The sequence below is a fragment of the Heliconius melpomene genome, chromosome 7 (genome assembly GCF_056956725.1).
Source record: "Heliconius melpomene rosina isolate 202511_hmr_F chromosome 7, ASM5695672v1, whole genome shotgun sequence".
Lineage (NCBI taxonomy): Eukaryota > Metazoa > Arthropoda > Insecta > Lepidoptera > Nymphalidae > Heliconius > Heliconius melpomene.
Genome location: NC_140395.1, coordinates 10,359,181 through 10,384,008, shown reverse-complemented (window position 1 = coordinate 10,384,008; position 24,828 = coordinate 10,359,181). Strand labels below are relative to the sequence as shown.

At 29.8% G+C, this 24,828-nt stretch overlaps 1 protein-coding gene across 1 annotated transcript in view; it reads right to left on the bottom strand.

Moving 5' to 3' along the window:
- The window catches only part of LOC146537815 (uncharacterized), a 37,057-nt gene extending 13,815 nt beyond the window's left edge, over positions 1-23,242 (bottom strand). Inside the window, exons 1-15 of the mRNA XM_085187657.1 lie at positions 22,701-23,242; positions 14,886-14,934; positions 14,488-14,513; positions 12,934-13,071; positions 11,784-11,978; positions 10,193-10,348; positions 7,418-7,535; positions 6,906-6,989; positions 5,690-5,742; positions 4,751-4,957; positions 3,718-3,861; positions 2,781-2,870; positions 2,344-2,572; positions 1,633-1,704; positions 1,010-1,134 (exon numbers count right to left, since the gene is read on the bottom strand). Of these exons, the coding sequence (XP_085043783.1) occupies positions 1,010-1,134; positions 1,633-1,704; positions 2,344-2,572; positions 2,781-2,870; positions 3,718-3,861; positions 4,751-4,957; positions 5,690-5,742; positions 6,906-6,989; positions 7,418-7,535; positions 10,193-10,348; positions 11,784-11,978; positions 12,934-13,071; positions 14,488-14,513; positions 14,886-14,934; positions 22,701-22,889 (1,875 nt within the window). The 5' untranslated portion in view covers positions 22,890-23,242. The remainder of the gene's footprint in view (positions 1-1,009; positions 1,135-1,632; positions 1,705-2,343; positions 2,573-2,780; positions 2,871-3,717; positions 3,862-4,750; positions 4,958-5,689; positions 5,743-6,905; positions 6,990-7,417; positions 7,536-10,192; positions 10,349-11,783; positions 11,979-12,933; positions 13,072-14,487; positions 14,514-14,885; positions 14,935-22,700) is intronic.
- Positions 23,243-24,828: the final 1,586 nt, after the last annotated feature.

Here is a 24,828-nt window from a genome sequence, read left to right as displayed (position 1 = left end):
TTATGTATAATATAATTTAAATAATTTATTTACTATTCACGCTTTATCCTAATAAAAAGTGAAGTTAGGAAAATTATATATAAAAATATCATCATTAATGACTATAAACTAAATATTTTCTACTTAAACAAAAATCAATTTAAAACACGTCGTACTATTATAAAAGTCATACTCATATATCAGTAGATATTATTTATAAAATGGTTGTGTGAGAACGCTCGTATTGAATAAGCAGCTTAAAAGTAATGAAAATGTAGTATTTACTTTTTATTTATTTCGTAAAATATAAATATGATTGGAAATTTAATTAAGTAATTTAAAAATTTACATTTGGAAATGAGTAAGTTAATTACTTTCATATTACACGAAACCATTATGTAGTCTTTGCAATTTTGAATGACCAAAATGTATGGATTATAATATGAGAAATGAGAAATAGTGATTTAACTTCAAAACTAAAGCAAAAACTCTGCAAAAACACTCTCTCTACATTTATTCGTACTATACGAGTATATGTAGGAAGAGAGTTTTATTTAGTTAGTTCAGTCCATCAAAAATTTTGTGTGTTAAATAATTGCACGTGCAACACTGTATAAAATCATTTTATTTCCTATTATATTTATTACTTTCATTTAAGTACGTTATTATCAGTTTAATTATATTGAATGTTACTTAAATTTGTAAATTCTGAATAATGAAATAAAATGTTATATATTGTATTATTAATAAAAATTACTTCAATTAATTTAAAATTAATTATTATCAACTGTACTAATAAAAAAAGTCAGTATAATATTATAATTGGCACGTAATGCTGCAAATTTTATTGACATCCATTACCGGAAAATTGTGATAATTTGCCGTTACATAATGAAAAAATATACGTAAAGATAAAAATATACGCTAAAACGGTGTTAATAATTAAATTTGAAATAAATAATGATATGTAATAAAATCTTATTTTCATTATTATAATGTTTTCACAATACTATACTATACATATACTTACTCGTAGTAAAGAATCAGTCGATTTGAATAGAATAGTTCCAACCAAAGCTCTGCCGTCTTCTTCATCGTCAAATTCCATATTATCGATGAGCGGCTCCAGTGGATCCCGAAAGCCTGTTTCTGTTTCTATAAGATAAAATATTTATATTATACATTTTTACCTATTAGTTTTCTGATATTTATTCAACATGGGTAGATAAATATTAGATATACTTATAATATCACTTCATGCTAGCGATCTTAGAAAAATATTTGCTGTTTGTATAGACTTTATTTCTTAACTTTTATTATATATATGATGTAGATAAATTTACTTCTATTGAATTGAATTAAAGTGTAAGATTATTATTTTATTATGTTTGACATTATTATTACACAAAATTTTCCTTTAAATTTTATTACTCAAGTTCTTGTAAGTCAATATTGGGTCTCTTTGTAAAGTTATTAACTCGGAACATTCATTAAAATTCTAACGGTAATTACCATTTCGTAATACTTGTAGTCGTCGAGTACAAATGACAAGGTAATTTTTACTAATCTAATGATTAGGAATACACCTGCCATTTCCTGTATATTGTTACACTATAAACGTTTTTCAAAAATACATTGTGTTTATATACTCACCAAATTGATCTTGTCTGTACTGCATCAAATTATTTAAATTTCTCAGAATTTGTAAGGAATCTCGTGCTTTACCTAAAACACATACAATTATATAATTTTAGCATCCTTGCTAAGGACGCTGAAATATCTACAAAACAACAGCTACAGAAACATCTCTGTTCTTATATCACTTTTTTAGGGTAACGTACATCAAAAGGTACAAACGGAACCCTTATATGACAATATTATCCTGAAATTGGTACGGAATACCCGGTGGGCGAATCCGACTCCCACTTAACCAGTTGTTATTTTTCAACACATTTAAAAAGTGTTAGCAGTATTGTACGGGATAGCTTGGACGGTATCTAAAATGTGCGGGTTCATATCCCGTTAATATGTTTTAAATTTATATACAATTTAAAAAGTATTTCTCATTCCACTTGTAAACATAAACTGATATCGCTGACTGAAATACTGTATTTTACTCAACAAATCCTAAGGATTACGCATACATTTTATACAACGTACCTACATTTTTTATAACCGCTCCAAAACATTTCGGATCTCTTAAATGTTTAAACATTGTGACTATGTGCTATCAAAACATTCACTTATTTTTTATGTACATATATTATGTGTTGAACCTGTCTGTTAACATTTAAACAATTTGGTAAATATTTATTACTATTTTACTATTTCTGTAGATTCGTCAAAAAAATAACTAGAATCTACCTGCACCAGTTTCTCGCCTAATCCCTGGACTATCAGTCAAGCCATCGATAGGAACTTCGTTATACCCTGGGGGTCCGGGAGGTCCTGGGGGACCTGGTGGACCTGGCACTGGTAAGTACTGCATGCTGGTTGATACAGGTCCAGGAGGCCCAGGTGGGCCTCTAGGTCCATCTTTCCCGGGATTACCTGGTGTACCGTCATTCCCCCGATCGCCTTTTTCTCCTTTTATCTTTGAATCGAAAATAAACGATCTGATATTTACAGTATTCTAAGAAGAAAGAAGAAAGAAAGAAAATTACTTTTATTTTATTTTTATCAAATATTTCAAATTTCCAAAAATATAGCTGTTATGGTAATGAAATATTAGCTAGAACTTGAAAACTAAAACCATTGTCTTACTCTCCCGAACGCAAGATTTATTTGAATTTAGCATTTACCTTTTCAAGGGTCGCTGGCGTGATGCCAGAGTCTCCCTTTTCACCTTTCAGCCCCGGAGGGCCAGGCTGACCCGAGGCGCCCGGTGGACCCTATTAAATACGAAATATTACGCCTCATGACTTTTCATATTAATTGATTTAATAACCTAATCCCTTTATCTAATCCTTATCCTCATATTATTATTATCTAAAAGCTACATATGAAAAGTTGCTGATGCTATATGTTTTAAAGAATAGCTTGATGTGGAATAATTATTTTACTTTTACTTTCTACGAAAAATAACAAACAAAAGGCAATTAATGTCTTCAAAATAATATATTATTAACATCTTAAATTTACGATATGAAAGCAATTAATATATTGCCGAATAAAAGCATTATAATAGATAAAAGATAACATAATATTTTTTATAAGAATAAGAGCTAAGCCCTGACCATATAAAAAAAGACATTTTATCCCGTTTTCTATTGAACAATTCTTAGAAAATTCTATGATAATACAATCAATATTGCGATCGTCTAATTCTAAGAAACTTTTCTGAATAACAAACAGGTAAAGAGAATTACGTTATGAAATATTTCTGCTATGGATACTAAACGAAAACATTTCAGGGAAAATAGTTTCTTGTGACAGTTTAAAAAATCATAAAAACCGATAATAATAAAAAAACTAGAACAACGAACTCACTGAACACTATTATAAATTTTGTAAGTGTTGCTTTAGACAGAAATTTACTTTGCAATTATTACTTAGAAGTATAAAAAAATAGTAAATTGTAATTTTTACTTTTGTTATTTTACGAAAATACTGAATACCCAGAGGTTATTATTATATTTAGTTAGTTCAACAATATTTACACAAGCTATAGAAGCGATGAAATGAAATTTAGTTAACTTAAAAATAATATTCAATTATTGAAATTTACTGTTTACTTACAGTTCCTCCGGGTAGTCCTATATCTCCAGAATGTCCGTTCATGCCGGGTAGACCTGGAGGCCCAGGAAGACCAGGGGGTCCTCTTGGACCTGGTGCTCCAGGATGCCCTCGTTTTCCTCTCGGCCCAGTTTCTCCTTTATCACCCTATCGTTTTATATATTTTTAAGTTTTATATTGGCATCGTAATTTTCAAAATGACCTATTTTGATAATATTTTACTGACTTCGTCGATTAGTCTGATCTATTCCATTTTTCGTATTTATTAAATTTTAGTGATTTTTGTATCGTATTTTTTAAAATTTTAATATAATACAAATGTAAATAGTACCATATATTATGTTATACTTTAACATGAACGTTCACACAGTGTTCCACATGCGCCTAATGTGATGCGAACGAACGTTAACAAAACGATTATATTTATGTTAGTTACATAAATGAAATGTTAGTGTTACATGTTAGTGTTACTATTAATTTATTTTTAATTTAATGATAATAGGTTCACGCTGTACCCTGCACACAACAAGGTAGGCAGAGGAAACCTAGTGTTAAGGCACTCCGTTCCCCACTTTTCGCAGAATTCGCGGAACTCAACCTTCGCCTTGTGACACCGTAAGAAAATAGATATAATACACGTGTACACATTAGTGCTATAAAATATTATTCATGTACAATATACATAATATCTGAACTTATAAATGTATGAATTGCTTATCGTTTTTATTTTAAATAATAGTAGGTACGCAGCGTCCAATCGAACGAGATTCAGAATAAGAAGTGATTAATCACTAGATTTTTTATTTTCCTAAAAAAAAAGAAATATTAATAAATCTTATTTACCATAATTATTATCTCGTCTACTAAAGTGAGCTAAAACTTCTTCTTGAACTAACATTACCCAACATATAAACAACGTAACTTATACGTATACCAGTAAATTTATTGCTCACATATGTTGCACAAAGCTTTGCTATAAGACTATAACAATATGCATATTGCTTTATAATTGCTTATTTACAGACGCAAAGTTTACCTTGGTCATGATAGCAGCTTCTTCTCTAGATATTGCTATAGGTCCAGGTGGGCCAGCTTCTCCTTTTTCACCTTTAGATCCTATTAGGCCGGGTGGTCCTTGACTACCAGGTAGGCCAGATGGACCAATATCTCCTCTTTCACCAGGCTTGCCATCTGTACCGGGGAATCCTTGAGTACCCTCTATTCCTCGTACACCCTTTTCACCCTATTGTGTGTAAAGAAATGGTTATAAGTTGGTGATATATAACTTAATTGTAATATAGACGGAGCATCGCCCATTATTTGACTATACCATTTTCACTTTAGGAAAAAAAGAATAAAATAAAAAGGAATAAAATACAAAAAAGGGAACAGAGTGACTTATCACAACGTTTTTCTACCTAACGAGCTACTGAAAAGGCAATAAGATCTAAACAAATGTTTGTTTTCCTTCATTTTCTGTACCAATAAATCACATAATTCCAATTTTGATAACATAGCTGACTATAAATACATTATTATGTATGTAAATTATCATTTCGTTTTCCATTTCATCGTGAAACAACTCGGAAATTGAGCCGCAAATTGTAGACGAACAAAGTTTCCGTGGAAAAAATTAGACTGGCTGTTTTTTATGGTTCCTCGGTGAAATAAGAAATGTCTTATTTGTGTTACGAATTTATTAATGTGAACCATAGAACTTTATATTTAATAAATACTTAAGTTATTAGTGATTCTAAAAATAATATTAATGTTATTGATATAAAATATTGAATTAAGCAAATATATTAATATTTGAATTTGTAAAATAAAATATATTTTAGTACTAAATACGTATACAAATTATAATTTTACATAATTACCCACATTAAAAGAAAAAACAGAACCAAATAACATGAGAAACATTCAACAAAACGCACTTGGCACACTTTTTTCATATTTACACTCAGGTAATTACCTTCTCTCCCCTTTCTCCTCTATCACCTTTCAACTTGGCTACTTCCCGCGACCCTGAAAACATACGCAATTTATATTCCGTCTACGTTATATAAAACTCATAAAACAAAGAGCTATTAGTGAGTGAGTTTCACTGGAATAGCAATATGTGTATTTCATAAGTTATGAGACCATGTACATTGTACATACATACATTTGTATGGGAGTACTGCGGTGCGTAAGTCTCTGCCAAAGTTTAATGCTTATGAATATTTATTGAACCTATGAATAATTACTTTGAAATTTGGTTTCCGAGTTTGTAACGAATGGGTGTGTTTGGTATCAATGTGATAGATCGCGTTCCTAATGGAATATTCGCTTCAACAAAATATATTTTCATTTATAGAAAGTTTGTACATTTAAAGTTATATTTAATTGTTGATATGAAGGCAATCATGTTACTTCAGTGGTTTTACTAATATTATAAAGTATAAATTTGTTCCATTTTCATGTAAAAACTACAGAACGGATTAAGATGAAACTTCATAATAATATAGCTTATACCTCAGAATAACACATACGTTACAAATTATATAACAAATTTATATAATTTGGCTATAGTATTACAACAGCATTAAGGGGGCGAAGCCGCGTTTGAGTTACTTGTAGTTTATATGATGCACTTGAAGTAGTAATTATAATATGACAAATATTTAATTTGACAAGATTTCTATAACTAAATAATGATAATTATAGATTTAATAACAACTTTCATATTATTATCTTTTTTATTATTACTTTACGTTACGTTATTTTATATTTACTAGTAAAAGTTACAGCTAGGCTATACATATACAATTGATATTGTCATTTATTTCTACAAAATAAAAAAAGGCAGACAGTAAAATGTTAGTATAATTAGTGAAGAGTCGAAAACAAAGCGTCGTAACTAGCGCATAAATAATTCATGTATCTTGACCCCAATTCCCTGCAATGTTCACAAAATTTCGACCAAATTTTATTATGTATGAAATACTATTTAGATTGAGAATTTCTATGTGATTTAAGGAAAATAGTGAAGTTACCAAATCGCTATCCGAAACTACTCAAACTTGTTAAGAAAACATTGGCTATCGAAACTTCTGAGCATTGGGGGTTTCAGTAAAAGCTTTTAATATATAATTTTATGTACTTAAATGAAGCATACATAAGTATATATGTAGTGTATATATGTTTACCTGATCGCACAATGTCACTTAACACGGAATTTTCAGAAACTTCCGTCACACCTGGACCCGGCGGACCCGGAAGCCCTCGGGAGCCTAAAAACAATCATTGATATCAAAAAAATAATTATTGTTTCCATATTACAAAAAACCAATATCAATTTCCTCAAAAGAAAGATACTGGGAGCTGAAATTAAAAAAGGGCAGAATATTTGAAATAACAAGAATTTTCGAGAATCCGATCAAATTAAATATACAATAATGAGAGAATATCGATACAACGAGAAAAACCGGCTTCGATTTGGGCACCAGCTAAAATTATCGTTTAAAACTTAAATAAAGTGAAACTATAACAGTAAATAATGCTTGAATCATACATTTCAGAATCCGTCTATAACTTTAAGAAGGAGAGAAAGAATAAAGATTTTCCGAATCGTTGCTATAAAGGCCGAAATTCCTGCACATTTCGTATAAATAAAGAGTATAGTGAAACATAAAATTTGATGGTTGAGTTAGTTTGTTACCTTTTTCGCCCTTTTCTGCGGGGCGTCCGTGTGCGCCGGGCAGGCCAGGTGTGCCGTCTTTCCCGGGCTGCCCCCGCTCCCCCTTTGCACCGTGTGGTCCTCGCATACCTAAGTAACCCTATAAAATTGATTCAATTCAGTTCAAATAGTCAAGCCAGGATATATTTTCGACATTGCCATTAATATCATAATTGAATTATCGATTATAATACTTACTTACTCGTAAGTAAATATTTGATATGTTAAAAAAATATAGAAGTTAGAAGAGAAAACAATGACAATTTAATCAATTCTCTTTATCATATTTTTTACATAATAAAGATTTTTTATATAACATTTTAGCTTTATTCTCCATATAGAAATATAAGTAGAGATAACCTATTGTTAAGACACTCCGTTCTCTAGTCTTTCTTTCAGAATTAGAAACATTGCGAGTTAAGAGAAACGTTGATTGAGTGGATAAATGAATATAATTAATTAAATCTACAAATATCTTATTCACAATGAAGCGCTTTATTATAAAACATTATACCAATATTTAAAAAAAATCAATAAATTAACAAGTGTTATTTTATTCACAGTTTATAGTTTCTTTAATATATAATGAAGAATATACTTTTTTCCTCTTTTCATGCCCCCGTAACCATCTAACTTAGTTATAACGAGGGTCGAAAGAACAACATCACGTTACAAGGGTTAAATTGTCAGTTATTGCATTACTGAATTCAGTTTACTTATTTTTATAGTGACTACTACTTAAGTGACAGATTTATTGACAAATATCTGAGTAAATTGTCAATTTTTAGTGTTTTATTTAAATATTCGTATAAAATAGCTTTTATTATTATAAATGAAAATAACTAAAATGTTTGATCATGTGAATAATTATTTTTAATTGAAAACTTTCATGCTTTGATTAATGTTTACTCGATATTAGGATGCCTCTATCAAAGGAGTACTTGTCTTAAAACGCCTGAATGTGTAGAGAGGAATAAAATAACATAAACACTCTTTATTTCACTTTAATATACACAATACAAATATAAATTATGAAAAGAAGGCCTCATCACTAAAAGTGATCTGTCCAAGGCAAGCGAATTGAGGATTGTAGGATTATTCCTACGAAAAAGTAATAATATTGAACTAAGACAAAGCTATATTTATAAACCTATACATACACTACGTACATAATATAAATATAATACATAAGAATGTTATAGTAATATTTTTTCTGTGTCTATTCCGCCAGAAGAAAAAAATATGCGTACATATAAAAGAGTAGGTAATTTCAAATAAAAGACTTTCGCCTATGCCTCTCATGTTGGACCAACTCAAAAAGTTCTTTTCATCGCACCATACACAAGCTTGTTTCTCATTCGAAACATTATTTATTATTCAAAGGAAAGTCTACCGGGCAACCATTCGTTACATTCCTTAATCATTCCGCTTCTACGCTTTGCTTCGTTTTATATTTTGGATGTCTTGGTTTATGTTAACACTACTCTCTTTATGACGAAATTTAATATAAGTGTATTAACACTATGTGTTCCATTTACGTATATAAAAGTATTCATATTATTAATGCTTTACTTAAACAGCAAAAATCAAACCCACATCTTTAATTTTATTTATTTTACAAGATTTTACACATATTATGTCAATTTTAAGGCCTAATTCACACTGTGGTGCCAGTCACGCTTCGTTCACAAATAAACTAGTATACTAATACAATATGAGCCTAAGTAATAAATAATAATAATATATATAATAACATAATGCTCCATTATAAAAATGATCGTGTAATACGCAATTTCCGTATAAATAATAACATATAACTATAGTTAAGTAGGTATGTGGTTAGCGTTGGTTTCTTAACAAAATTGAGGTTTTAATTGCCAGAATACGTATAAGACTTGTAATTTAGAACAATTTCAGTAATTATAAGATCGAATACGCTTGAAGGTTAATACAATTTGCCGTTCCAACCCTAACTCTAAGTCAATAAAGCTTCAGAAAATGTTTTTGAATCAAATAAGGCAAATAAATTTTAAAATATTATTTTGGTTATTTATTAAGGTTGTTAAATATATTTTTCTTTGAACTTCAATTAATATTTTAATTTTTATTGTTTTGCTTAACTTCAAACAAATAAAAAACGTCATAAAAAATATATTTATTTCAAAGCTATATTTTTATGTAAAATTCAAAAAGAATCTCTGTTTTTGACAATACTTTAATGTGTTAATGGTATAAAACGATATAATGTATATAAAAGGTTTTTTAAAACAAATAGAAATATGTTCCAGATCTTAAATTTTTACATGTTTTGTTAAGAATGCATTTAATTATTTGTTATAGTTAAGCTGGACTACTGCAGTTCTTTATTAGGTTTCCAAACCTGTGTGTCTTCAAAATCAAGTTCAGCCTAGACACTATCCAGGTCTAATAGCTTAATAACAAAAAAATCATCAAAACCATCTTCATAAATTGTGCTTATACGAACAGACATACAGACAAAAAATTAAAAAAATCAAAGATTCAAAGATCATTTTACATTATTATTTTTATAATACCCTTAATGATTTTTCGTAACATTATAAATAAATAATAAACATAATTACAACACACAAATATTTTACCTGTTAAATTGTAATAAAAGAATTCAGAACCTAAACAAATATTCATTTACAAAATCAAATCCGACAATATTTGTTCTGGCACCCTAATTTTGTATGAGAGTAAAAATGTTTTATTAGGGGAATATTTCAAACTTACCCGTTCGCCTTTATCGCCTTTAGCGCCGTGTAATCCTTTTTCACCCTTATTCCCGGTGTAGCCCCTTTCACCTTGTGGCCCCGGGAGCCCCATCGGGCCCCTGTCACCCTGAGGTCCAGGTATACCGCGATCGCTGCCATATAATCCCGTAGATTCCTATAAACGATTTGTGATAAGAAATGTGGGCGTTTAAAATTTTTTGAAATACGTATTTTTTTTTTTATATTTAAAGACATTTACTTACATAATTGGAGAACGGAGTGTCTTAACATTAGGTTTCCTCTGCCTACCCTGCTGTGTGCGGGATACAGCGTGAAGCTGATTATTTACAATGTATTAAATACTATCATATGATTTATACTATCAACTAATGTTTCTTCTCATATAGATAGTGGTTATTTACCTAATCACTCTCTCTAAAACACTCCAATCTCCATTTTTCTAAATACATTTTTTATTCACGCACTTCAAACTCTCCTTTAAAAATGAATATAGTACTTACATATATACCTAAACCTTTCTCATGAATAACTCATGTCTTTAAGTAAAAATCTTAATAATTAAAACTTTAATTATCTTTTAATATGTATTTATTTCATTTTATTCTAGATTATATACAAATTAGATCTAATCACGACATTCGATGTAACATAAAACGTACTTAATATATTTTTCATTAGCTCTAAGTGTTAGCGTCGATAATTAAAAGTGAGAGCAACTCATTCAATTTAATCAATACTAAAATCTTAAGGCAGTCTCGAAGTGCGAAGTTCGTAAAACACATTTTTTATTCCTAAAATCAAATATATTTAGCTTTGAGAGAGCTTTAAGAAAAGTAAAGAAAGAATTTCATTAAATTTCTTTGAAACGAAGTCAATGTTTTCCTCATTTTTCAGTGCAAGTGTCTGTTTTCTGTTTCAGAGGAATTACAGAGGGCTAATTAAAAAAAATGTTTTTATTGACCTCATTACAGTTTTGTTATTCGTAAATTCAAATTTATCTATGCGTAGGCTTATTAAAATTTTGTTTTATTTTTTGTTTTGCGGAAATAGGTTTGAGCAGAGAACTTTAAATTTTAATTAGGTTGACAACTTTACTGTAGCTGTGTGTTTCGTCACTTAAATTATCTTTCAGCCGACGATCTTGTATCTTTTAGAAAAAGATACAAATCTTACATTTTTCATTATCATCTTTCCTTTTAAAACATTTGCTACATTTCCATTGCGAGTTTCAATTAAAATATATTTAAAAGATACCATAAATGGCCCCATCATACCAAGAATGTAATAAATTTGTAATGTCTAATGACATTAAAAAGCAATGAAAACGATTTAATAAATCAAGAACTACTTCAATACGAGAACGTTAATAAAATAGAAAATAAATTACTTTTAATATACTTAAATGTCGCAAAACGAGCGAGGGCTCTTTCCTTTATAGCTTTTTTTATATCAGCGTACATTCAGCATCAGTAAAAGTAATGGGGGATCTTAATGTCTAGGTTTATTGATTAATATCTACATTTTAAAATATTGTCAATTAAAATTTCAATGGTAATAAAAAGAGGACACAAGTAAAATAACAAAATTACCATCAGAGCTGATGCTACTGGCCCTGGTGGACCAACAGGACCCGGAGGTCCTTGATGGCCAGGTGTGCCATCTGCCCCTGGTTCACCTTTTGGCCCCGGTTGGCCTTCTAGTCCGGGGGCACCGGGTTCTCCTCTTTCTCCTCTATCTCCTTTGAGACCAAGAGGTCCAGGTGGTCCAGGATCTCCAATTTGTCCCTATTTAAAAAAAATAAAAAACTGAACATTAATTGATTGAGCTTGGAGAAAATATAGAACGAATATAAAAGAGAGTTAGCGTTAAGTCCATTCTTTTCATCATATATACTACTATAACAAAACTATATTTTTAAGTTCAAGTATTTTTTTTTTGTATTAATATTAGTAATATTTTACATATTATCGAAGTAACAGAATAATTTTTGTATTTCAGCAAATAAAAACCAGTTTGAACAACAAAAATACAATTTTGTTTTTACGTCAGCGATTCTACTCGACAAATAAATAATAGGAAGCTCTCAATTCGACGCCTATATTTTTTATGCTTAAAGTTTAAACTCTGAAGTTTTTTTATTGAATAATTGTTTTTACTCTAAAAGTGGTCTCATATAAATTTTATGGCAACTTGTTTGGCACTTTAAAAAAAAATAACAAGAATAGCAAAATATATGTTTATATCTGTTTACTTTTAGACGTTTTTGCTTATATTGCTTTTTTTGGGCACTATAGTAAGTAGTTATTAGAGCCGACTTAGAATAAATAGAGTAAAAATATAATTTCGGCTGCGATATGTCACGGGACAAAATAATTCAAAATTGAATTCTTCTCTATTTACTGGATACTCTAATGATAAAACAACGACGACGAATGATAAAACAATTTTTATACACAAAAAATATTTGTGTCAGCTAAAGGCTAGAGAAAAATTTGTTCAATTACACCCAACTATTTCAATTTCAATTTAAATAAAATAAATAAATAAAATATTTCAGTAGTCTACAAAGTACGAATTTCAATAAGAATTATCCTTTTTAATATTTTGTTCTTCAAATATTTATTAATTCTGTATAATATATCAGGATGATAATTTGTGTACGTGAAAAGCACAGTAATTGTATTTTACATATATACATTTTAATCAGAATATATCACTATAACTATAAATATTCATTACCGTTTTACCAGGAGCTCCAGTTGTACCATCAGCACCTGTAGACCCTGGTGGACCAGGTGGACCACTTAACTCTGGTATGGCCTCCAGCATTCGTGATATATCTCCCACGCTGCATTGACATTGGGCAGACAATGTTATCTAGGTAAGGACAAAATCTTTATTATATTTTTATTGTTAGAAAAAATGTGATACACTGAATATAAAGTAATTTAAATTTTTTTCAGATTTTCGCTCTATTCCGCATGTAGTAGGGCAAGCAGAGGGAGTCTAGTGGTAAGACACTTCGCTCTCCACTTTCCAATATATTCTAGAGGCATTCTGTGTAGAGTGGCGGAACTCAACTTGTACCCCTGCGCCACTACTGGACTTAATAATAAGCTTAAAATAAAGGCCGCTAAGCCTTCATACCTATATTATGTATCGAGATATAAGCTTTGTGTAAAATATAATAAGAAAAGATAAACGTAGAAAAGATAAGATAAACCAATGCTATGTTCACAACTTTAGAAAAAAAAATAGTACCTAAATATAGTTTGTATAATAAATCCATACAACATTTAGTAAGCTATTACTAGCAAATAGCCTACATTGTCGTACCACCTACAGATAACAGTTCTGTATTTATTATACACATTCATCTATCCGGTCCTAGCCGGATGAGCTTACTAAAACAATACTACTATATGTATTAATATGCTTAGAATAGCTCCTATATAACATATGGGAATATTATGCTTTGGAACACTTTGTATAATTTTATGTAAGTTTTATGTAAGCAAGCTAAAATTATGTTTACTAATTATAATTAGCATTTTAGTTAGTGTAGGTTTAGGTATTCCGTTATATATAATTTTAATATACTTCTTACCTACTAATATTATAAGTGGGAATGTAAGTTTGTCTGTTACGTTTTCACACCAAAATTGCTCAACCGATTATTATGAAACCTTGTAAAAATATTGATAGAGGTATAAGAAAGAATATAGGATACTTTTTAATATTATTTTTTTCTTTTGTTATAAAAATAAATTTAGTTGAGAATCTCTAGTAGTAGATAAACTTGTTTCATTGATATAATCACGTGTAATTTTTAAATGGTAGATATTTATTATTTACCATAGATTTAAAACAATTAAAGTCAAATTTTTTTTTTTGTAAAATTGTGTTGCAAAAAGAATTATTTTTATTTAATAAGAAACTGGGACAATATAGTTGGAAGTGCAGTTAATGGTCCAATCAATATGAAAATTCTGTTCTTTTTTGAATAATGGCGTTTTAAGCGTGCTAGTTGAGCAAAATTCACTTTTATTGCCGCTTTATTGCCAATCTCAAGTTGCACGAAGTCAGACGAAGTAGATTTTACCGATAAAAAAGGATTTAACATCATTATAAAATGTATGATTATAATTATGTTTAGTACTTTTTACTGATGTGTATGTTGATATGTATATGTATATTGAAATTGCAAAATAATAATTTAGTTTTTTTTCTAATTAGGATTTTACTTAATAAAAAATATTATTCAGCAGTTAGAAATTAAAAAATTATACTTACATCATCCTTTTCTCCTTTATGGATATCTACAAAATAAAAATATTGTAATTATATTTTACCTAATATAAAAGTAATTTGTTTTTTATGTCTTAGTTTTTAAAGAATTTCTCTTGGGTGAAGTCCGTGCAATGCCTAGGACTTGCAACTCAAGTGTCGGTTTAAGAGATTTTGAAATGCGCATTTCATCTGGAGTTTATTGCCTGAGGTCTATTCATTATTTTTCGTTGATATTTTTCTATATAAAAGTAGTTTTTATAGTCCACTAGGTAACATCTTTTAACTTGTTTTAACATTTGATTGTGGTATTTTAAATCAGGTCATTTTCTTGAATATAGTGCAATCATATGTAATTGTAGGGCTGGATTTCGAACAATTCGTTTATTAATTTAATTACTTACATGGTGATGAATGTGACACAATTGGTAATCTGTTTTCTTCTGAATTTACCTGAAAATAACAAAAAAGTTTATTTGAGATATATTCTATAGAATATATAACACAAATATTTAGACGTAAATTATATAAACAGGGACATCCCCTATGCTTAAAAGTCACGTAAATGCTAAACTGTCGTCATCACACTAATGATGCCTTGCAACGATGACAGTACGAAGAATGTTGAGGACATGAATAAGGAAGGTACCGAGAGGCTAAGTGCCCAGGAACGATGCAGAAATTATTTTTACCAGGATACTTTAGTGTTCCACATCCTTAGAAAATGCAGAAAATATGAAGAATGGGGCGTTGGAAGCAGGTCAACCACCAGTATGTTTTTAATGTTTTATCCACTTAACATGACGTTGGAATCTAACGTCCAAATTTTTCTAAATGAAGCTAGTAACTAAAATATTCTAGATTTTGGAAATATAACTTATGATACTTACATTTCAAATCAGTCACAATGACGTAAGTTACTATGAAAGATAACAATAAGTCTACATTCTGACTATAACGCTACCAATTCACACTACTCACAAGTACGATAAAAATATCATTTACTTAAGAATCCCATAGGAATCACACGCTATAGCAAAAAACAAGTGATTAGTGACTGTTACTTTTTTAATTCATTTTAAATGTTTAAGTTATAATAGTATAATATAAAAAATGTTCTATTTTTTACTACAATACCATAGAATTTTTAAAAATAAGCTTACCAGTATGTTTTAAGTATAATAAAAAAGAAATTTCAATTTTGGTTACACAAAATAATGGTAAAATTCTTCAAAATAGTTAAACTTAAACTATGCATCCTATAAGAATTGAAGTTAAAAATGTTCGTTTTATTTTTATTGTACCTACAGTATATTTCTTATTTATATGAATTATTAAATTAAATATATATTTTTGCAATATGTTAGAGACTTTCATAGAAATATTAAAATAACATTAATTACTTAGGCATATCTGCATGCCATCGTGTATGAGATATTAAGTTGCTTCCAATTATTTAATAATGCGATTATTATCAGTATCAGGTGTGCATAATAGCTGTAATCTAGTAATCTCATCAACATTTCTATAGTATATAATCTAGTATAATATACGAGCCGTATCTCGCGACTTTCCTTGCAAACTTTTCTTCATTTCGAAAATCACTTGTTAGAGCTCCGAAAACTGACTATCACATAAATTGTACGTAGGTCTTTAGATTGAAGGAGCGATGGTCATAGCAGCGTCAGTATTTTTATACTTACGAGTATCCATACCTATATTATAAATTCGAAAGTAACTCTGTCTGTGTGTCTGTCTTTTACGCAATCAGGGCCAAACCGCTAATTTAATTGTGATAAAATACTTATATAGAGATACTTGAGGGTCTCGGGATGAACATAGGATATTTTTTTTCTCATATTTGTAATATTATCGACATATATCAATATATTAAAATACTTATTAATTTGACATGCAATTTATTCCGCCATGTTAATAACAACCGTCATTGCTGAGCAACGATTTGCAAAGTTTGTTGTTAGAAAACGTCACCCAAAATGAGCTTGCTTAACGCATCTCTCTATTGAAAACTGAAAATAATTTCATAAATATATTTAATAAATATTCGTATAGTTCCAGCGGGCGTAGCCGCGTTCTGGTCCACTTGTTGGTATATAATATATGCGAAAAGTAGAGAACGGAGTTATACTTTCATAAAATAACTTTTCTCATTAATATAAAACTACTTTTCCTTTATATATACTTTACGTACATATACATTATATAATATAATTTACAAGTAAATAAATAAACAATAGCCGCTACACTTATCAAGGTAGCATTACTGAATACAACGTTTCTATAATAAATCATAATTTCTGTCTCGGGCCCATCATCGAATTATTGTGGACACTGACCTAATGACAGCATGCCGTGTCATAGAGCAATCAATTGTTCTTGTATTTTGTTTTTAGTTTAACTCGAAAGAAGTATATTTCATAGCAGACAGAACAAGCTTAAACGATACCGATGTTGATGATTCATAATCTGTTTATTGTTTTATTAAAATTTATAAGCTTTTTTGATGAATGTGATACAGTGAAATCCGTCGTGGTGTAGGATTGTAAAGCGAGGGTTGTAGGTTCAATCCCCACTCGAACTTCATGAATATTTTCATTTCTTCGCTTTGGCAAGGCCGGCGTTGAGTTTCGCCACTCAACACGCAATACCTGAAAAATCCACCAGAACGGAGTGTGTTAACGTCACCCAAAGCTCCCTCTGCCTACTCTGCTGTATGCGGGATACAGCGTGATGCTAATTTACATACACTAAAGGCTACGTCTGAAATCTAATACAATGATCGGGAAAATGGGGAAAAACAGTGTTTTGATACTAGTTTCCCTTAACCTACTCTCTCTAAGTAATCTATAAAGATAAATAATATAACCCGATATAGGTGAATGAGTAACAAAGTAAAATCTGTTAGTATTCTATATAAATTCTATATATATATAAATATTTAAAAAAAAAGAAAAAAATATATATGTTGTAAATGACAGGTAAACATAATATTTGTGTTAGATTTTTATCGTAATTGTAATACGGCTTTGTGTAAATCTGATTTGTTGACCTATTGTTGTGTATAATGAAATGAAAATCATCAACGCCATCATGAAGTAATTTAGTAGTGCATATAAGCAATGGTCGCAGGTTCAAATTTCGTCAGGGATACTCTTTTATGTTTAGATTGTTGTTGAAATACAGCTTGCAATATATAACTACAATAAAAATTGAGTAAAATATCACTTTTTTAACAAAACGAGGCTGATTTGTGAAGAAGAAAAGCTTTAAAAAATCGAGATCCTTATCGAATCTACTCGAACAACAAATTTATAAACAAGGGAGCTCGAAATGAGAACTGAATATTAAGTTTCTTTTAAGGTTATTCAAATACCAGGAACCACCAAAAAGGATTTTGATACTATTATATTTTAATAAATTTGGTTTTCATCTGGAATCGAGAAAATGAATTATTTCCTCTTGTGAGATGTTGCGTGGCGTTTAATTCCGCAACTGATCAAGTTTTACATTATGTTCTGTCTGCATACTCTACTGTGCTACATTAAGCAAAGATGAAAAAAAAGGCATACAGTTCTTCATTAATTTAATTAAGTTGAACGGATTCGATAAAACCTTTCTCCATCATCCTATCATTAAAATAATAAAATATTCTAAAACCCAATAAATAATGATGATATTTTCTGCATAATTTCCCTCAAAAAGTTAGTATTATTTGCACGAGAAACATAAAGATCAACATTTGGGGTTGTGACCTTCTCGTTAAATTTTAATATCGTTATAAAACGTTGACTTCCTGTCAATTACTGAGGTTACGCGGCTTCATAAACTGTTTTTACCTTTTTTCTCTCTATCTCTGTCTAAAGCATTTAAAAAAAACAGGACAGAATAAAATTAAATATACATAGAATAAGTATAATAAGTTGTTTTGTTTTTATACTTATTTAAAAGAAAATATTAACGTCGTATAAGATGCTAATGATATTTTGTGTTTAAAATGTATAATATATGTATCGTTCGTAGTATATTTAGTGGCCAATATATTTAAGGTAAACTATACTTAGGATATTTCATATATAATTTAGTATATATTATAGAAGTTGCATCTTTTAGTACGAACAGCCTAAAAAAAATCCATAAGCAAATTGCGATATATCGCAGTCGTATTAAAGCCTACAATTTCAGTAAAAAAACTATATAAAAACGTGAAATTAAAAAATATATATTCAATGGCAATCTCACAATCAAAAGATAGCAATCTCTCACAGAGTGTTATAGGCACGTAGATTTTTTTAAAAAGGTTCTCAATAACTGATATCGTTATAAAATATTGAAATTGAAACCAATATTTTTAATTAAAACATATTTTATTTGTTCTTTTTTTATTATTTTTACTCATTTAACCTTATATTTTAAGTAGATCACTCGATAAAAGGTATTTCTTAATAGGCATTCAGACGACAACTTCGATAAACTTTTAGTTTACTATAATAAATAATTCATACATGCGATCTATAGATCTATATTATGATCACGACAAAAGCAATTTGGATTTTTACGTGTACTTTGAAAAGTTTTACTACGTGCCTTAGTAATCAGAGTTGTAAAAGAAAAGTATATTAGAATATGTAAATTGTTTCCATATATCAACTGGGTTCTCTATTCTTTTTCATATTATATTATAGAAGTTACAAATTATAGCTTGAAATAAATGTATTTTAAGCTGATCGTTAAAAGTCAAAGTTGAGACAATAGTATATTAAGAATGTACACATGTTATTTCAGCTTCAAAGGCAGGCAGAGAAAGTCTAATGTAAAGGCACTCCGCTCTCCCCCTCCTGCCGAATTATGGAGACATTGCATATTTTATGGTTGAGCTAACGCCACGCTTTGCCTCGACATCAGAGCGAAGAAATTTAAATATTAAATATTTCCTTTTTCTCGAATGGGAATCAAACCTACAGCCTGTCGCGTTTACTGTCCCTCTACTCTACGCCAAGTTCTCGAGGCATTGATTGTTAAGTAGTGGAACTTAACTCCGAACTATTCCTTGCTTAGCAGGGCGAGAAATATTTCATTACCCCGTGTGGGAATCGAACCAAATGTTAAACGTCGCGTTTAAGGTCGCACACTCCTGCGCCACGAGGATGTCCTCAAATTTAATAAAGCCTTAACTTTAACAGAATATATAATAAGAATGTAGATATTATATTATGTATATATAACAAGTAGGAAGGTAATATGAATATTTTAGTATCAAAAAAATATGTTTCCTATTATAAAAGACAAACTAACAATCGAAACCGATTCACAACGTCACAGGTAATGAACGGTCCGCATAAATATTCTTAAAGACCGACATTGACTTATTTATTGTTACATGATTATCAAAATAAGCACAGCTAACGATTTTGGTCACGAAACTTGTATCCAATTCGTCACGAGGAGACTTCCTAATGAACAATTCGAGCGCAATTTGCGATAGAGCTTAAAAAATATATGCTTAGATATTTCTAAGGGGGCTGACATTTACTAATGATTTATATTGTTTTTTTTTTAATACTAGTATAATATTATTGGTTTGTTCTGAAATTATAATTTCATGTGTAAAGAAAAAGTGAACGATTAATGCTATTCTTAGTCTAAAATGTAATATACGATTTTGTCTGTGTATATGTAAATTAGGTATTATAATAAAAATGTAAGTTTTGATAGTGGTTTTACATAGAAGATATAATATTAAGAGAAAAAGTTTATTTTACTATAATTACAAAACTATTAAAATATTTAATACAATTATCAATATTGAATATCCAAATCTTAAAAAGTACTGAACTAATTTTGTTCCCTAAGCTAGGAAAGAATATTTTACATTTAAATCGAAAAGGATCACCGTAATATCACTTTTAGTTTCCGAGAAATTTGTAAACAAACATATAAACATACTTACACACGTGATCGAATACCTCTATATAAGCTTCATTATACTCAAATATCAAATTGCAACAATACGAATATTACATATAATTATATATACAATTTCTACCTAATAACCTCTCTTACGCAGTCAGTTAAAAAAGAATTCATAGAAAGCTGAGACCGGAGTGCTTAATTTTACGAAGTGCTTTAAATACCAATCGAAAATGATTAATGTTTTTTCTCTATGATTGCTAAATGAACTGCAATATTTTACAGAACTATTCGATGATTTCTTTTAACGAGTATTTCTTTTTATAATTGCTGCAGTGCAATTTTTAATACCTTAAGTAGTCTATAAACAAAGTAAGAGTCGTAGAATGATTAAAATAAAACTGAATGTACAATTTTTTAATGACAAATATTAAGTAATATTGCAAAAGCAGGGTAGGCAGAGGGAACCTAGTGTTAAGACATTTCGTTTCCTTCTTTCTGCCGAGTTCTGGAGGCATTGCGTGTTGACTTGTAAAACTCAACGCCGCGCTGTGCCTCGAAACCAGAGCGAAGAAATGGAAATATAAACGTAAATAAATATTCTTCCTTCCTCGAGTGGGGATCGAACCCGCAACCGTCGCGTTACAGTCACACACTTGTGTTTTTTGTTTATATTTATTTAAGAATGTTCATATAAATTATTTTGATTGACATATCCTAATAATACCATATTTTATACCAACATAATAATAATACACTTTTAGATACAGAAAGCACATTTATCTTCTTTCTACATGGGTAAATATATAGGGTGATAATTATTGCTACATCACTTCCAACAAACAAGAGTACCTGAGAGCTCGAATCCAGACTTCAATTTCACAAACTATTTATGATAAGCGCACAATGGAATATACAAGAGTTAAAAGAGAGAAAACTATATATTAATGAGTTCCAGATGTCACTTCCAGGTCAAAGTACTTTAGCAAGATAAATAGAAGAGATGGTAAGATGGCAATAGATACTGCTAAATACTTGTTAGGGTATAGGGTAGTCCTAGATAGCGGTGTATATTTACGTCTCCATGATAAAAGTATTAAAAATCATAAGTGAATCGGTAAGTTTTTCAGAAGCAAGAGTATAGAAAAACATGACAACAAATAAACGATCAATAGAGATTATGAAAAAAGAGTTTACAAAAAAAACCACACAAGAACCTCTTTTCTTCTTCGTTATCATAATTGACATATATGGGAAACAGTACAAAACTCCATGAGAAAGTTGCTATATTTTTTATTCAGACCAGATATTTTTTTAAAAAGTCTAAAATGTGTTTTTGGTATTGGTAGAACTATCGCTTTCATGTAAAATAAGTATTTGAAAAAAATCATAATTTCAATGCAAATAAATTCTTCAAACTTATCAACGAGCTGACTAAAGATAGATTTGTTTCAATTTCTACGCGGTCAAAGTATAATCTATGTATAATAAATATTAGATTGTATAATATTACGTGTATGTAAGGCGTATTATGGTAAACAAGCTCGTTAACGTAACAAGTTTCATGTATTTTAATTCTTATTTTTTTTAACTCATATAAGCAATGCATACTAATTTTACTTTTTAGATTATGTAAAAAAGCATGAAGAAAGCTGTAATGGGTTCGCATGTATTGCCTTAGGGCTGTGGGAGCTTATAATTATATTATGGTGGCACAAGTTTGTGACTGTAAGCGCGAAGGTTATGGGTTCAATTCCCAATTGGGCCAATGAATAATTTAATAAATATTCATTGAAATTATAATTTCTTCGCTCCTCTTCCTTCAACGTTTAAAATTATAAAAAAAGGAACATGTCATTTCAGACATTTGGCAAGCATTCGTTATTTTAATAAAATTTGACTTTTGTACAATAACCGGAGGCGTAAAGAATATAAAAAGATTATCCAAATTATAGCAAAAGTCCAAAAACAGATTTGTCCTAATCAAAGTTGTAAAACTTTGATGTTTGCTCGTTGAGAAATAATGACTCTCTTATTTATATTTATTTATTTTTGACCAGTTCATTCTTAATTTCATGCCTGATTTAGAAATATAACAAACCTGACGGGATAGGTTGCTGGCAAAATATTTAATCTAATTCGACCGAGAACCCTTCTGAACATACGACCAAATCAAATACTAGAATAATAATCACATATATTATGTACAAATAATTTAAAAATACACATTGAACAAGAAATCCTAAATATAGTAATGTATGGGTAAAAAAATATGTTAAAAATATACTTACAGCTCGATGCGTAACAAACGATGTCCTCCCCTGAAGTCTGGCGCTGATCTTAGCTGGAGTGTCTTCATCTTCTCTCTTAGGATCGAACCAGCCGAAGGCTGCGCCCACTACCAGAACAGCTCCAAGTATCATCAAAGCCAAAAACCCTCCGATCGCAGCTTTAGTTGTTTGAGATATAACCATAGCCATTTTGGTAATACTTATCACCGTTTCAACATTATTTTTTATAGCCAAGTCCGTACAAAGTTTATATGGCTCATAATTCTATTTCCTATCTTAATTTTATTTCCAATTCGCTAAGTCCTTCACAGCTCACGTGAACAATTATTAGGTCGTACATCAACACCGTCGACCTACCAACTTTTTATTTAGGTAAGCTAATATGCGCTAAGTGAATTAAAAATTGTTTTTTTTTTTTTCATAAAACGCTAGTCACACGTCAATGAATATTCATTTATGTATGAATTTAAATGTAATATATTTACGACGATATCACATATAATGTTAATTATTTGGAAAACTATGATTGTAATTTCGATAATCTATATATATATATAAAAGGACTTGTCCTCACTGACTGAGGTAAGACGCACGCACAGCCGTAACCGCTGATGGTAGAAACGTGAAATTTGGACAGATGTTTACTTTTATAATCTGGACATCCACTAAGAAGGGATTTTGAAAAATTTTAACTCTAAAGGGGTAAAATAGGGGTTGAAAGTTTGTATGGAAAAATCTTTAAAACGCCACCGATTATTATAAAATTTGAAATTTAGACTCTTAAAAATATTTCATTGAACACATGTTTCGTGGTTTATTAGAATTCACCCCTAAATATGCTAGCGAAGCTGCGCGCGTCCGCTAGTTTATTATAATTTAATATTGTTTTTCATCAACAGTTTCATGATGTGTGCAAATTGTATGCTGATTTAATGTATGTCATTAAATTGAGAGGTTTAGATTTGTATAAATATTTACAGGTCGTGGCCCAGTTGGAAATTGTCAGATAGCACATGGAGCTTATAGGTACCTACGGATTTTATTAGAAGAGAGTTTTAGAGATGAGTTTTTTGGTGAAAATAATATTGAATGGTCTTTGGTCGCAATATTATGGTCAATGTGTCATACTGAAGACGTGTGTAGATCATAAGGGAGATAACAATATACGTTTGTATATCTTTTATCTAATTTGTTTACTTGTATATAAAATTTTCTTTGCATTTTAATAGAAATAACTATATGAATAAGTTAGTGCTTTATTTATGAAAATTTTTTATTCCACAGCTTTTGACATTCAAAACGGGGAAATAATTTAAATACATATATTTCCAATAATTCAAAGCCCGGAAAAGTGGAGAACGGAAGTGTCTAAATGGGAAAGGAGTTGCTAAATGCTAGGTTCCCAGGTTCCTTCTTCCTACCCTGATATGGGTGGGATACTTGAAAAAAAAATAAAATAAGTACTCCCCGAGTGGTGAATGAAATCCGCGACCACCGTTTTGAGCCACCAGCTGAAATTAATTGAACAGTGTTCAATTAATTTCAGCTGCATATTGTGTAAACAGAATGATGTAATTTCAAACGAGCGCTTTATTTCTATTATGTACACACATTTATAATCACTAATTTGTGATGTTTAGAATTATTCTATAGAATTACTCGAATATTATTACGTATTTTAGAACATTATATGGAATATTTATTTAAATTAAATATGAATTTGGGCATACAAAATTATATAGTTTCCTAGATATATATTACATTTTTAGAATAATTGAAATACGAGTATATTAGTAACTAAAAAGTTTTTAAATTACTCTTTAGATTCTTATAGGATCCTCCTTATCCTTATACTCCTTTTATCCTTTACTACTGGGTAAAAAGAGAGAACCCGTTTACTTCCTTCTTAACTTTGGGTAAAATAAAAAGCCCTATTTTGACACAATCCACTGATTAATAAAAAATATTTTAGAAATAAACACTTTTCCACTAGCAACATTTAGATCTATAAACACTTTACTAAGTTTGACAGTTGCTCATACGAAATTGTTAGAATTAAATAATATTTGAGGCCGCAGTGGCGTATCGGCACAAGGCTGTAACGCGACGGTTGTGGATTCGATCCCCA